The 13,415-nt window shown below is 35.2% G+C and overlaps 1 protein-coding gene across 1 annotated transcript; it reads right to left on the bottom strand.

Moving 5' to 3' along the window:
• Positions 1-9,348: 9,348 nt before the first annotated feature.
• On the bottom strand, positions 9,349-12,227 carry si:ch211-184m13.4 (uncharacterized protein LOC798560 homolog). The gene is made up of 2 exons (XM_046845493.1): positions 12,060-12,227; positions 9,349-11,838 (listed from the first exon to the last, which is right to left on the bottom strand). Exon 2 carries the CDS (start codon positions 11,833-11,835, stop codon positions 10,822-10,824), a length of 1,014 nt encoding a protein of 337 aa, XP_046701449.1. The 5' UTR covers positions 11,836-11,838; positions 12,060-12,227; the 3' UTR covers positions 9,349-10,821.
• Positions 12,228-13,415: the final 1,188 nt, after the last annotated feature.

Here is a 13,415-nt window from a genome sequence, read left to right as displayed (position 1 = left end):
AAATTCTTGAATTTCGCTTTGACAATGTCCATTGTGAAAAGTGTTATAGAAATAAACTTGACTTTTTAAAACCCCAAACATTTTAAGGAATATAAGTTTGTGTGTGTGTGTGTTGGTTTTTTTTTTTGGTGGGGGAGAATAAAAACAAGTGTAGTAGTGGTTTAGAATAGTAGCAGAGGAACATAAACCTCTTGAGTAGGATGTAGTTATAGTGAAAGTGTTATCTGATGCTGTTGAGCATTATTTCTACCAATTGTATAAATGCAACCAAATGAAATTGTAGGCATGGTACTGTGCCTGTCAGATATGGTTAGGCAAAGGATATCCTGTCCAATGTGCAGTAAAAATGTGCAGCTGTTTCTGCTCAATGTTTTTACATTTTGTTTCTAATTTAAGTGCTTATAGTTTAAAGTTTTGCATTTTACTATACTACTCAGGAGTCATCCACTGGGGTTGTATTGAACTATGCTCTACTTTCCTTTCATGAACACTTGGTTGAATATCTTTGACAGGACTGCTGTTTTCACATAACAACTATTTTTTTGCACCCATTTGTGGCAACACCTCAGCAGGAAGCAAGTGTATGTGGCACTTTTGCTGACATCTTCAAAAACATTTGAAAAAAATAAGAGGCTGATATCCAATCTCCAGGATATAGTGTTGATACTATTGGCTTTCATGATCATTTTGAAGGAGCTTATTCTACTAAAAAATATTTACAGTATCCACCAGGCCTGTGTGGTCAGGGCATTTAGGCTTTAGGGCATTTACAAGAGCCCAGACTCTCACTATACACTGTAGTGCTTTCTAGTGGTAAACAACTCTCTCTCAACACAGGTCAGAAGAAAGCTTCCACACAAAATCTTGGGCAAGACAAAACTAACTAGCTAACCACTGAATCTATCTGTGTGAGTCTCTAACAACAGAGTTGACCAAACTTCATAAAGGATCAGTGTGCCTTTTCATGCCAGTCTAGAAAGAGCCACAGCTGATACAACTCATCAGTTATTTCAAGACCAAGAACAACTGATTAAACAACTGGAATCAGCTGTGCTTTTGGAATGAACACTTGCAGCCATGCTGGAGCCTTACAGACAACATTTGACACCACTGTTATAATCACCCCCACAAGTATGTTTTCAGGGCAGTAATAGAGAGCCCTCTGGTGGTATGATAATGTCAGTGAATACAAAGTGATAAGAAAAAAAAAAAAAAATCATTAAGTACATGGTGTACTACAATCGTAGGCATTTTGTTGGTTATAATAATATTCTCCAAAAGCTGGTTTTATACGAATTGTTTCATTTGCACAAACTCAATATTTGACATGTTTCTTTTATTATTATTATAAAAAATTAATTATGAGAAATTCAAGTATTTCTATTTTTCACATTTTCTTTTAAAATTTTGTAGATAACTTTTTATAGATTTTTAATTGTTTTATTTTCTGTACATCTTTAATGATTATTCTATTCATCTATTTAAAAAAAGGATATATACATACATGTACATATATATATATATATATATATATATATATATATATATATATATATATGCCCATTAGCTGCCCAGAGCAATGCTTATTTAATTACTACGTGCCAAGTTGTTACAAAACTTGTCTATTGTTCCTCTAACAAACGTTTGCTAGAGTTTTTTTTCTTCATTTATTTTGTTTAACCACATGCAATAATCACTATACTAAATTAGACAGGTAGACCTTGGTGGCACCTAAGTGAGAGAGTGAACTTCCCCTATACATCTGATTCACTAGCAGTCTTCAGACATTGTTTAAAGATCTCAACTTCCAAAAGTACTGAAATTTTGTTTTATGTTTTAACTATTAGCTATTTAAACTACTATATTGCCTCCCCTAACAAAGTTAGAGTGGTTGTATTCTTAGTCAGTGACCTAGTAAACCAGTATCAAGAAATATTTACTGATTGAAACTTCAAAGCACTGGTGTCAGTTGCCCTAGATAAGAGTGTATGCCAAATGTTATACATGACATCAAAAACAGGTATTGGTCAAATGATCACGTAAACAGAGAAAAAGAGGATCAAACAGGTTTGAAACTAGAGCAGTAATTGAGGAAATGGCACTTAGCTCAGCACAGTATGAAGTATGGCAAAACCTCATAAAGAAGATGCGTAGCTGAGCTGCATTAACCTAACAGAGTGATTGAGGAAAAACAGGAAACAGGTGTGCCAGTATTCAGGTGAGTGTGGTTGACGTAATATCCGGGCTGGATTTGGATTAGTGACAGTGGCAGTGGATTCTGATTCCTGCAATAGGCATAAAACAGGGTAGCCATGATAACGCACATTTCTATAAATCAGTGGTGTCCAATCTTTTCCACAAAGAACCGGTTTGGGTACAGCTATTCAAGCATGCAAGTCATGCTTAAAGATAAATAGATTCTGCCTGTTTATATCTAATGATTTGTATTTTTAATGACTATCAGGCCTGGCTTTTGATTGGTTAAAATGAAAACCTGCAAGATTGGACAACCCTGCTGTAAATGCTAAATGATCCAGGAAACCCATAATGATGAATTTTGGGAAACAGTCAGAAATTATGATCAGACATTTGACTAAAAAAAAAGGTGAAAAAATTAAATCACATTTAAATTACCCTTTACAAGAAAAAGGAAAACCCCTAACCATAAAGAATAAAAAACTATTTAGATGTACAGAATTAAAAGTATAAAAAACGCTTAATTGTAACCAGTAACTTGTCTTTCTTTTCCTGTTATATTAGGACTTCTAGAGAGTTAACACTTAACATGTTAAACAAGGTATCAATTCAACTGTACTGAACTGCCTGTAAATCTGTTCAACTGATTTGCAAACCATCATCAAAAGTTTGAACTTTTCTCAGGAACACTGATACATTAATAAAAAATAAGCTGAATTTATATTGCATAACCCAAACCCTTCCAGGAAGAAGGTAAGAAGGGCAATTCTCAGAGCAGTCCAAGAGTCCAGTTGTGAGTCTGCTGAAAAGGTAACAAAATTTAAAATGTATAAAAAGAATAAGCTCATAGACACATATTTGAGACAGCTTAACATGTAATTGCTGCAGAAGAATACCCCTCTCTGAGATGATTAATCATAAATTTAATGTTATTTTTTGCACATATTTCTATCTTGACATCAAAGCATTTAATTCAGTTTTATTTTCGTGAACAGTTACGTCAAAGGAGGCAAAATGTGTCATGATATGTTCAAATTAGATGTTGTGATATAGCAAAAAGATAAATAATAATGAATACCCTTAAAGTCAGACAGTAATTCAAACACTGCATGGAGAGCCAAAAAATAAAGACACTACCAGACTTAAATCATATTTTTACTTGGAAGATGAGGGGGCACCCTAGTGTGGGTGAAGGGTCTACGCTACGGTTCTGATTCTCATTCCTCAACCTGATCTTTAAAAATCTCCATGGTGTCTAAAAGTGTCTAGACCTGCTTTGGCCATCATTACCTACCAAACCATTTTTTAGCCAGAGTGGTAATTACAAAAACCTTAGAAAGATTCACTGCATGTCACTGCTGTTAAGTCGGCCTTACATAATGTAAAATTTAGTCACTTCTCAGAACCAGGATCTCATTGTCCTGACTGAAATGGGACTATCACTCTAAAACATGTCATCTAAGCATCTGAAAATGCCTCAAATGTACAGTAGTTTATCAAATATTTCCTGTTATATGATCTCAACCAAAAACAAAATTATTAAACATATTTCTAGACATAGTTTCTACTTACGCTTAGCACAATTACTTGCTAATAGAACTCAAATGAAATTGACTGTTTTAATATAAATAACTACACCAAAGACAGGCCATCTATAGATTTACCCAGTGGTGGGCGGTCAGGGCCAACAAAGCCTCCTCTGCTGGCCTAAACACTATCAGAAGCACTGACCTACATTTACAACCTAAATTCTAATATTTGTTCCATGAAATTGTATTAATTTATTCCCAACAGTTTATTCTCTTCATTTCGTAGTGTTTCTCTTGGCTGCACTGCTTCTAGTACGTGTATGTGGATGTTAGATTTTTTGTCCAATCAGATGTCAGCCTCTATGTGCTGCCATGTCAATCTAATCTGCCCAGGGCCTTCAAAGTCTGTTCTGTAGGCCTTTTTTTTTTTTTTAACCATAGTATCCTTAAAAAATAGCTCTGTTTCTTTAACCAATCAGATTTCATATTCGCCTCCCAGGGCCAGCTAGCTGGTCCAGAATAGTGTCAGCATTTTTCCATCCTCTGATTGGTTGGTCAGAACAAAACTGTTACACCTAAGTTCGACTGGCAAAACACATCTGTAGCACTCTGCACACATACATCAGAGTTAGACATTTTTTATGCCTACGGAGGAAGAGAAATTGATTTGGTCTCGGACATACTTAAAAAGACATTTGAAGAAAAGCTAGACATCGTGTGGAGGTCGGCCAACCCCGAAGCTAGCTAGCTTGTCTCAGCCTGGGAAAGACTTTGTTCTCCACTTCCAGACCAGTGAATACGAGCGGTACCACTGGCCTACAGCCTCTGAGGAGTGGTGCAAATTATGAGGATGCATCTCTGGTGAGTTGGTTGTTTATTATTTACATTTGTAAAGTTTTTGTCATGTTATTAGACAAATATTGATTCTGAACTGCTCCGGGTGATGTAGGTGGCACAGTTGTGGTTGTAATGTAGGAGTTCAGAGCATGCTTTAGTAAAATTGTATTCACCCTCCATATGTGAAATGCCTCTCTCTCTGTAATGCCACGCATTGTTACATTGCGTTTTTGTATAGTATTGATGGTTTTTATAATTGTGATGTGATATTGGTGGTATTAAGAGGTGGATTAAGTCGGGTAAATCCCCACTGAAGGCCCAGTACCAAATGCACGGCCCTCCACTGCTGCTTCCATTATGTGTATGTTTATGTGGATGTTAGATTTACCTATGGGTAATTGGGTCATGTCAAGCCAGACTTTCCTACAAGATCAGTAAATGACATTAAGTTTTGCTATATACCAAGCAAGTAGTGTCAGATGTTACAGTGCCAGTTAAGATAAAGGACATTAATTCCTTCTGGCAGCAGGCAAACATTTATTCAGAGCAAATGTTTAGACACTTTTTATAAGGGTTTACATTATTACATGTGAGATGCATACATGGAGATGTGATGGTGCACATGGCAGCATATACGCAGTGTATGGTTATCTGTGTAAATTCTTAAATTGCTAACTATAGATTAGAGCATATTAGAGCAGGCAGCTTTTGGGGAAGGTTGGATGAAATCGTTTGCAGGAATAAAGCTGAAAAGGTCAAGAGCAGAAAGATGAACCTGCAAAGGTTGAAAGACAAAGCTTAATGAGAGTTTGCTTTTTCCCTCAGCAAAGGATGTTGTTTTGCTACAAGTTGATTTGTGGCAGCAGATAAAGCTGACCCATGCCTAAAGAGATTACTTGACAAAGCTTTGGGATATGATGCTGTAAGTAATTTCTTTTTTATTGTACACAAGTGAATGTATGACTATTTTAATCAGTTCTATAAATATATCATATGTTTTCATTCATTACATTTTAGCCCTGTTGGAGGAGAGTCAGAGAACAATGATCTTCTATAGGCTACAACAATCAACATTTACTATGGTGTTCTACTGATGGCCAATTCAAGGCCAAACAGCCTTTCACTGAGCAAGGATGTAGAGTCTGCCAAGAGTTTCATGCTATATAACGAATGAGAAACACTCTGGTTCTGACAAGAAGTGCACAGTAATGCATAATAATTTCCAATGCTCTTCATGTCTTTGGATTTTGAGACAAGGCAAATGAATAAAATATATATTATATATCAGATATATTAGCTGTAGGCAGAGATGGCAAATGTACACACATCCTTCACTCAAGTAGAAGTACATATATTTTAAAAGACTCTAAAGTACTCACTACACTTTTTTACTCAAGGTAAAGTGAAGAAGTATTGGTTTTGACATGTATTTAGGTAAAAAAATTTCATTACTACTACCTGTTTTAGTGTCACGCCGGTAACTGGATCTCAAATCATATAATATATTAATGCGATTTTCAAATTTTGTTATCTAATGAATGCATAAAGGCTGAACAACAACCATATATAACACCAGCAGAGAAAAGATGATGACGATCAGGTGATCAGGAATGTCTCTGTTCCCAGTCATGTTTTCGTCGCGGACTCCCTCTGTCTCATCATGTTAACCCCATACTTCTTGTTGCCTTCTGTCTTGCTTGTTGTTTGCTTCGTAAACAAGCCTACATCTGCGGTGTGTGACAGCCAGGAAATAATACACCAGTGGCAGATCGAAAAAGCTGTGCAATAACAAGAAATAGGTTAATGGGCTAAAAACTGTGCGCAATGAGAAGAAAAAATATTGATCATGCCACCAAATAAATGAAAACAAAGCTGTTTTGAAAATGTAAGAAGTAAAAAGTACAGATATTTGTGTAATAATGTAATGGATGAAAGTAAAAGGTTGTCCAAAAAATAAACAGTGAAGTAAAGTACAGATACCAGAAGAATTTAGCAGAAAAATGATCAATTATGTGGCAGAATATCTGGACTTTTTGGTCCCCCAAACCAGCAGATTTCTTACTTCCTGGAGTTTAAGTGTAGCCTTTGATAAATAAATATTTATTTTGTAGATTTTTGGATTTCTGACTATATTTCGGATTCAAAGATATTTGGATTAAGAACTATTTTTTTCATAAAAAAAACTTCTGCAAGTGGATCCCCACACTACATTTGCACCTCTATTGTCACACATAACCTTTAAATAAATTGTCATTGTGTTCCAGCGTGTCTGACATTTAAGTATATATAAGAGTTTATATTTATTATTTTATATAACAGTACTTATCATTTTTTTTTGGTTAAAAAAAGATTCAAATTGTGTCAGGGAAGAACAGAACATTCACTAATATGATGTTCCTGACCTGCTGTGAGTCAGCTTGACAATAATGTAATAGTAATTCACAGTCAGTCCTGTGTCAGAGTTGTCGAGTCTGAAATTGCGTGAATTTTGGAGACGTAGGTCATATATCCAAGCTACATACTATCTTAGTCACTAAGGAAATCTAAGTACAGAGTGACAGAAAGCCAATCATGGAGTGAAGAGCATTTATGGTTTATTTTAAGTTTGTGTAAAAAATATTACTATCCAATAATCTGTAAATTAAGGTGCATTTATTGTTGTGTAATGAAAAGTGGAAAACGTATTAATAGTTAGTCATGTTTAAACATCAATATACTCTAATCATCTGTTTTCCCTGCATTGTTAGGCAATTGGAAGATCTTTAGTGTCAGTTCAGTCATACAATGTACAGCACATAGTTGGATAAAAGAACATTTCTCCACAGCCAAGGTGCAAATACACATTCAAGACATTCACAGTGCTGATAATGCATTAATAAAGTGCAATGGGAATCGGAAGCATGTTAGAAATGGGTAATGTAAAACAGGCGGATGAGTTCCCGTGGAGGGGGGTGGGTGGGTGTTATTAATACTCCAATCACAGAAACATTTAACCTGAAATTAAGACATTAAAGTCAACACATCAAGGTCCATAGCTGATAATTGAGTGTCAGGGTGAAAATGGTTCTGACAGTGCAGTACTATGATTGTAAGTTCAGTCACAGTATTGTAAACAATTAAATAATGGCAGTAACTAAACTGCTTGTCTGTGTGTGTGTGTGTGTGTGTGTGTGTGTGTGTGTGTGTGTGTGTCTGTTTGCTGTCGTTGAAAAATAACAGTGCCAGGGTTGTATTTTCTGTTTCAGTGCACACTTTTCCCACTTGGCTGTGAGGTTACCCACATTACCACTGAAGGTTGTGAACCACAAATTGTTAAACTGTTATGATGTCCAAAGTTTTATTAGTGATTTACAGTGGTCATGCCCCCCCATGGTGATTTTTGTCCAAATTGTCTATAGTATGTGAGTGAGTGTTTGAGTGTGCATGCAGATGTGCCTTGCTGTGGGTTTCTTGGAATAAGCCTGGGATTCATGCTCACTTGTTGCCATGTGTTGGATAAATGGGATAGAAAATGGATTGATGGATAATTATTTATTGGTAATCGGTTTTACAGGCCAATTTAATGTTTGGAAGCTTATCCTTTGAATAATATTTGAGGCTATATATGACATTTTGTCTATATATATATATATATATATATATATATATATATATATATATATATATATATATATATATATATATTAATTGGAGTTTGCTAGGAAAGTTTTAGACTGTAATCTGGAGTAATATCACCTTTGTGAAACTAACAAGTAACTCTATATCTTAACCACACACTCCTTTTTATAGGTTTTGGTATACTTTTACATGAACTGCACACCTATATATAGCATTGTGGATGTATGAAATACCGAGCAGCATGTGTTTTGTGGTTATCCTGTCATTGAGCTGTTTTAAAAAAAAATATGACAGGAAGAAAAAAGCGGCTCCAGCATGTATCTCTAACACCTACATGCCCCTTTCTTCAAGCTGGCGCATATATGCCTGCTCCTTTCTCTCCTTGAAGTCTTCACTGTGTGCTTTGAAGGATTTGTCAGTTTCTTAGTAATATTAACCGTTGCGCTCTCATGTTGTGCAAATCAAAACAAAGAAAGAGAGCAAGCACATTCTGCAAAACAGCAGAATGATGCACAACAGCAGAAATGTCTGTCGGTAAGGGTTCAAATTGGCTTTTCCCCTGATTCTAACAGACATGCAAATGTACTTTGCTTTACTAGACATAACATATTCCAGTGGTGCCCATCTTTTTCATATGAATGGCTAAATAAAAATCTAACTTGATTAAGGCCTAAAATAAATGTTGAATTATACCAAATATTATATTCAAATTTAAGGTGCCATGGTTATGCTATCCTAAGATAGAATATCCTAATGTAACTCTTCAGTGACCTCTAAAGAGAGACATGGTCCTTTTTTTTAACTAAAAAAAAATAAAATTTCTCTTCTCAAATATGGCATGGTGAGTAAAATCTAAGATCTCTGGCCAACTTTGGGCTCAGTTCAGCCATCTCCATAATACACTATAATATACAGTATTTTGGTATATAATAAATGAGACTGTCCACAGAACTAATCTGTGAAAAGTGACCTTTTTTCCATTTTGTTGATTAAAAAACCGCCAAGCTGAGTATAGAAATGATCTATTAAATAACATAATGAAACTCTCCTTTTCAGAATGCTTAATCAAATGTTTGCTCAAACAACAAACAAGATAGAGGTTTTATTGATTACTTTTTTTATTCAATTAAAACCACACACTGTTTTAATCAAATGTTGTTCCTTTATTAATACTGTCATATCAGACTATCAGAATGTACAAGCGTTTTGAAATTTGCAAGCATTGTTGAAAAGGTGTACAACAATCAGAAAATAAAGAAAACAAATATAGAAACGAATGCGTTGGTGCATGAGACATTTAAAACCCATTACACTATTCACTATTTACAGTTCAGTATTTGCTGATCTATTGTCTATAGGAATGCTGACCTTTTTTTCTAAATCTTTGAAGGAGGTTTTATTTCTCCATAGCTTGTAGTACAAGTAGAGTTTGCTTTTTGATGTACTTTTACTGAAATGTCAGGAAATGTTCATTCTTCTTATAGTAGTAAAATGTCAAATGTATAATTTATAAGAAAAACTAAAGAAATGAAAATCTTTTTGATTGTTGTTCCTTTATTGAATGACAGAAGAGAGTAAATTCAGCTGCTCTCAGGGAAGATTAATTTCTGCTAGTAGGCAAGGATGGAAAATATTTGAGGAGTTGTGCTTCTACACCATGTTTCACTTTATACTTTATACTTTTATTTTACTATATTTATATAGACTGAATATTTGGTACACTTTTACAATAAAAAAACATACAAATACAATTTTCAAAGCATTCATTACAATCTTTAAATGGTTCCTCTTTTCTCACCAATGGCAGTATGCTGTACATAAATCGGAAATAACATTTTATTAGAATTTTCTATGAAACTCAATTTAAAGCATTTAAATAAGTTCATAAGTGTAGACAATTATATCAAGAATCGTGTCAGTCATCGTCAGCTAGAACTTACTTAACTTCACACATTTATCAATTACTTTTTTATTTCTAATACTTGCTTTCAATAGCTACTTTCTGACATTCAATAAAGTATGTCTACTTTTATCTGAGTAGGGTTTAAATTCATACTGTTACCTTTGATGGTAGTCATATAGGACATATAGCTGAGAGTATCAGTACTCAGTAATCAGTAAGCTTTTTTTTGTATTTTTATGTTTAATATTCTTGCTGCATTTTTTCTATAAAAGTTACATTGAAAACTGAATGACTATAAATAGTCTCCTAAATACTAATGCATTTAATACTTCACAAGCCAACTGTGATCGATTCGCAGTTGCTTAGTCATGGTTTCTGCTATACTTCTCCAAACAATAGTTTCCAGAAAAGAAATCACAGAACAAAGTCGCAGTTTGCTATAAAGATAATAAGCGTGCATTTGAGTCTACAAATGAATACAATTTTATTACTGTGTAAAACTGTCATGAAATTATTAAGACAAAAACAGTAAATTAAAGCTTTACTTAAGAACAGAATTAAAGACAGCGAAATTATATTTCAATGAATCATTTGGCAGATAGCAACTGTTGACAGCAGGGTGCTAATGTGCCAATTCTTAGAAAATAAAGAGGGGGTCCAACACTTAAACATAAATTCTTAATCAAATAATACTTTTCATTTTAACATGAGAATTGCTTTACTCAAATAGGACGGTTCTCAAGTGTTGCTGGTGCTGTTATCAGGCATGCTCTTTGAGGACAGTGAAGCAGGCATATAACCCTTAAAAATACTCATTACTCTCTGCTTGTAGGTCTTAATTGCAAAAAAATAGATGACTGGATCCAGGCAGCAGTTGAGGTTCATCATGGACACTGTGATTTGAAGAGACATCTTGAAAGCCTTCTTTTCCTCGCAAGAGGGTTTATGGAGAAGTCTGCGCACCATAAACTGCATGATATTGATGTGGTATGGGCAGAAGCACAGCATGAAGCTCAGCAAAATCAGCAGTATTATGTTCTTGGCTCTGCTGCTTTTCCCTGACTTGCCAGTCATAGGGTTCTCCTTGGCCATCTTGGAAAGCTTGGAATTGATCTGGCTGTAGCAGCCCAGGATAAGTCCCAGGGGCACACAGAACCCAATAACACAGGCAAGCAAAAGCACATATGGGGTTTTTGCAGATTCGTCTAAGTTGGAGAACTCCATGCATGTTTTCTGACCTTCCCACTCTTTCATCATGCTTCTAAAGAGCATGGGAGATGTTTCCAGGAAAACGATTGCCCAGACTAGAATGCAGATTCTTCGTACCACCTTCAGACTCCTCAGCTTAGGACACCTGTGTGGATGCACCATGGCTAGGTAGCGGTCAGCACTGATGCAGGTCATGAAAGCGATGCCTGTGTAGGTGTTTGAATAAAAAATAACAGCAGTAAGCCTGCAAAAAAGATCTCCAAACGGCCAGTCAAACCCACGAATGTAGTAGGTGATTCTACCGGGAAGAGCAAGAGTGAAGAGGGTATCAGAGATTGCAAGGTTGATCAGGTAAAGTGTGGTGGAGTTACATTTTTTCTTTTTCTGGCTGGTGATATACAGGACCAGGCTGTTGCCCGAGACACTGACAACAAGCACAGTAATGTAGAAGACAGGGAAGAGAATTTGCGCTGATTCCTTGTTGGTAAATACATTGCAGGATTGGTTGGAAATACTTTCATTTGATGGAGATTGAGTGGCCATTTTCTTTGAAGGAAGAAAAAACAAAGATATTCATGGAAGAATTTGCTTCAGAAATTGTATTGCATTGAATTTGTGCACAGATAATCTGTTTTCACAATTTTTATTAGAAATATGGCCTAATGCTAAATTCCACAGGTTAAAATAAAAACAAGATGATGAACTTTAACATTTGACAATATCTACGCCAAATAAGATCATTTATTGGAAAAATAAAAAATACTTACAATTAATTCAGGAGACTTGTGATGGCAGATGTTTCACTCTGAGCTTGTGGGCTGAAAAATGAGTGGGAGTTGTGCTGCCAAGGATTTGTTGAACTTAAGAAGCACCCACCTACTTTGCTCATTGAGGAGTTAGTGACAGCAACTCTGAGTTCTGTTGCTCAAAATGTCTCGCAAAATTATGCTCAAATTCAGTTTATAACTTCAATCATTATCTTTTAAATGTGGTCACAGGGACAAACCCAGTGTAAATGTCAGCAGCCTTATGTCTTCTTTAGAAGTTAAATATGATGCTGTACAGTGTTGAATGGATTGCTAATTAACCCTGTATTAGCACGCTTCCATTTTTTAAAAGTCTAATCATCTCCTCAATGTTAGAAAAATATCATGTTATATTTTTTCATGTAAAAACCACAAACACCTGCCAATGCAAAGTGACCTATTTAGACAGAGGATGTTGAGGTAAAAATATGCTTGCACAATATCCACAGCAAAACATGAGGAAGATCAATATAATGTGCAAATGCTGTGCAGATATACACTGAAATTAAGTTTAAAAAAAAAAAAAAAAAAAAATTTTATTTAATTTTACACAACAAGCATGAATATACTCTAATCTAATGAGCTACTAAATACATTTTTGTATGATGATCCCACACAGATTTCAACAGCGTAGCTGATGTTCCTATAGCACCTGTGGTTTTGGTAGTGTTGTGTCATCACCGCCTCTTGATTCTACTCAGAGAAAATAAGCAAGAGGATCAGATTACTGTTAACCAAAGAACTTAAAAGCATTACAATTATTACACAACTGTCATTGACATTTAAATACAGACAGGTGACGAATAAAAAGGAAAAAAGTCAGAGTCAGGCTGGGTTTTGCTGGAACGGCCACCGTTCATGTCAGATCTCATACCCAATTGAACACCTACGGGAGATTTTGATTCGATTTGATGTGTTAGACGGTGCTGTCCATCACCAGCATTAAAACACCAAGAAGAAGAATGGTCAACCCTCTATTGGGTAGTATTAAATCAACACATTACTAAGACACAAGTTTTTGTCTGTAAAATGGAACTGAAATACAATTATGTGCAATGCATTGTATTAATGTTATATACTGTATGGCCTGGTACTGTGTGCGTATTCATTTGGTAACTACAAAAAGAGCACTGATTCTATACTCATACTGTCGACAAATCACAGCAGGTAAAGAGGAAAAACTATATTATCAAGAAGAATTCATGAACTGATAATTTGCTGCAGTTTGCAGGAACATTTTGATTTATGAGCAACCAGCAAAGAGCAAAAGCATGTCTTATACAATTGTTACACAACACAATGTTAGTTCAATATCCA

This window comes from Silurus meridionalis, chromosome 3, assembly GCF_014805685.1.
Source record: "Silurus meridionalis isolate SWU-2019-XX chromosome 3, ASM1480568v1, whole genome shotgun sequence".
Lineage (NCBI taxonomy): Eukaryota > Metazoa > Chordata > Actinopteri > Siluriformes > Siluridae > Silurus > Silurus meridionalis.
This window is presented reverse-complemented; position numbering and strand designations above follow the sequence as displayed.

Coding starts and splice junctions, on each gene's coding strand:
- si:ch211-184m13.4 (XM_046845493.1), bottom strand. CDS start 11,835: ATGGCCACTCAATCTCCATCAAATGAAAGTATTTCCAACCAATCCTGC.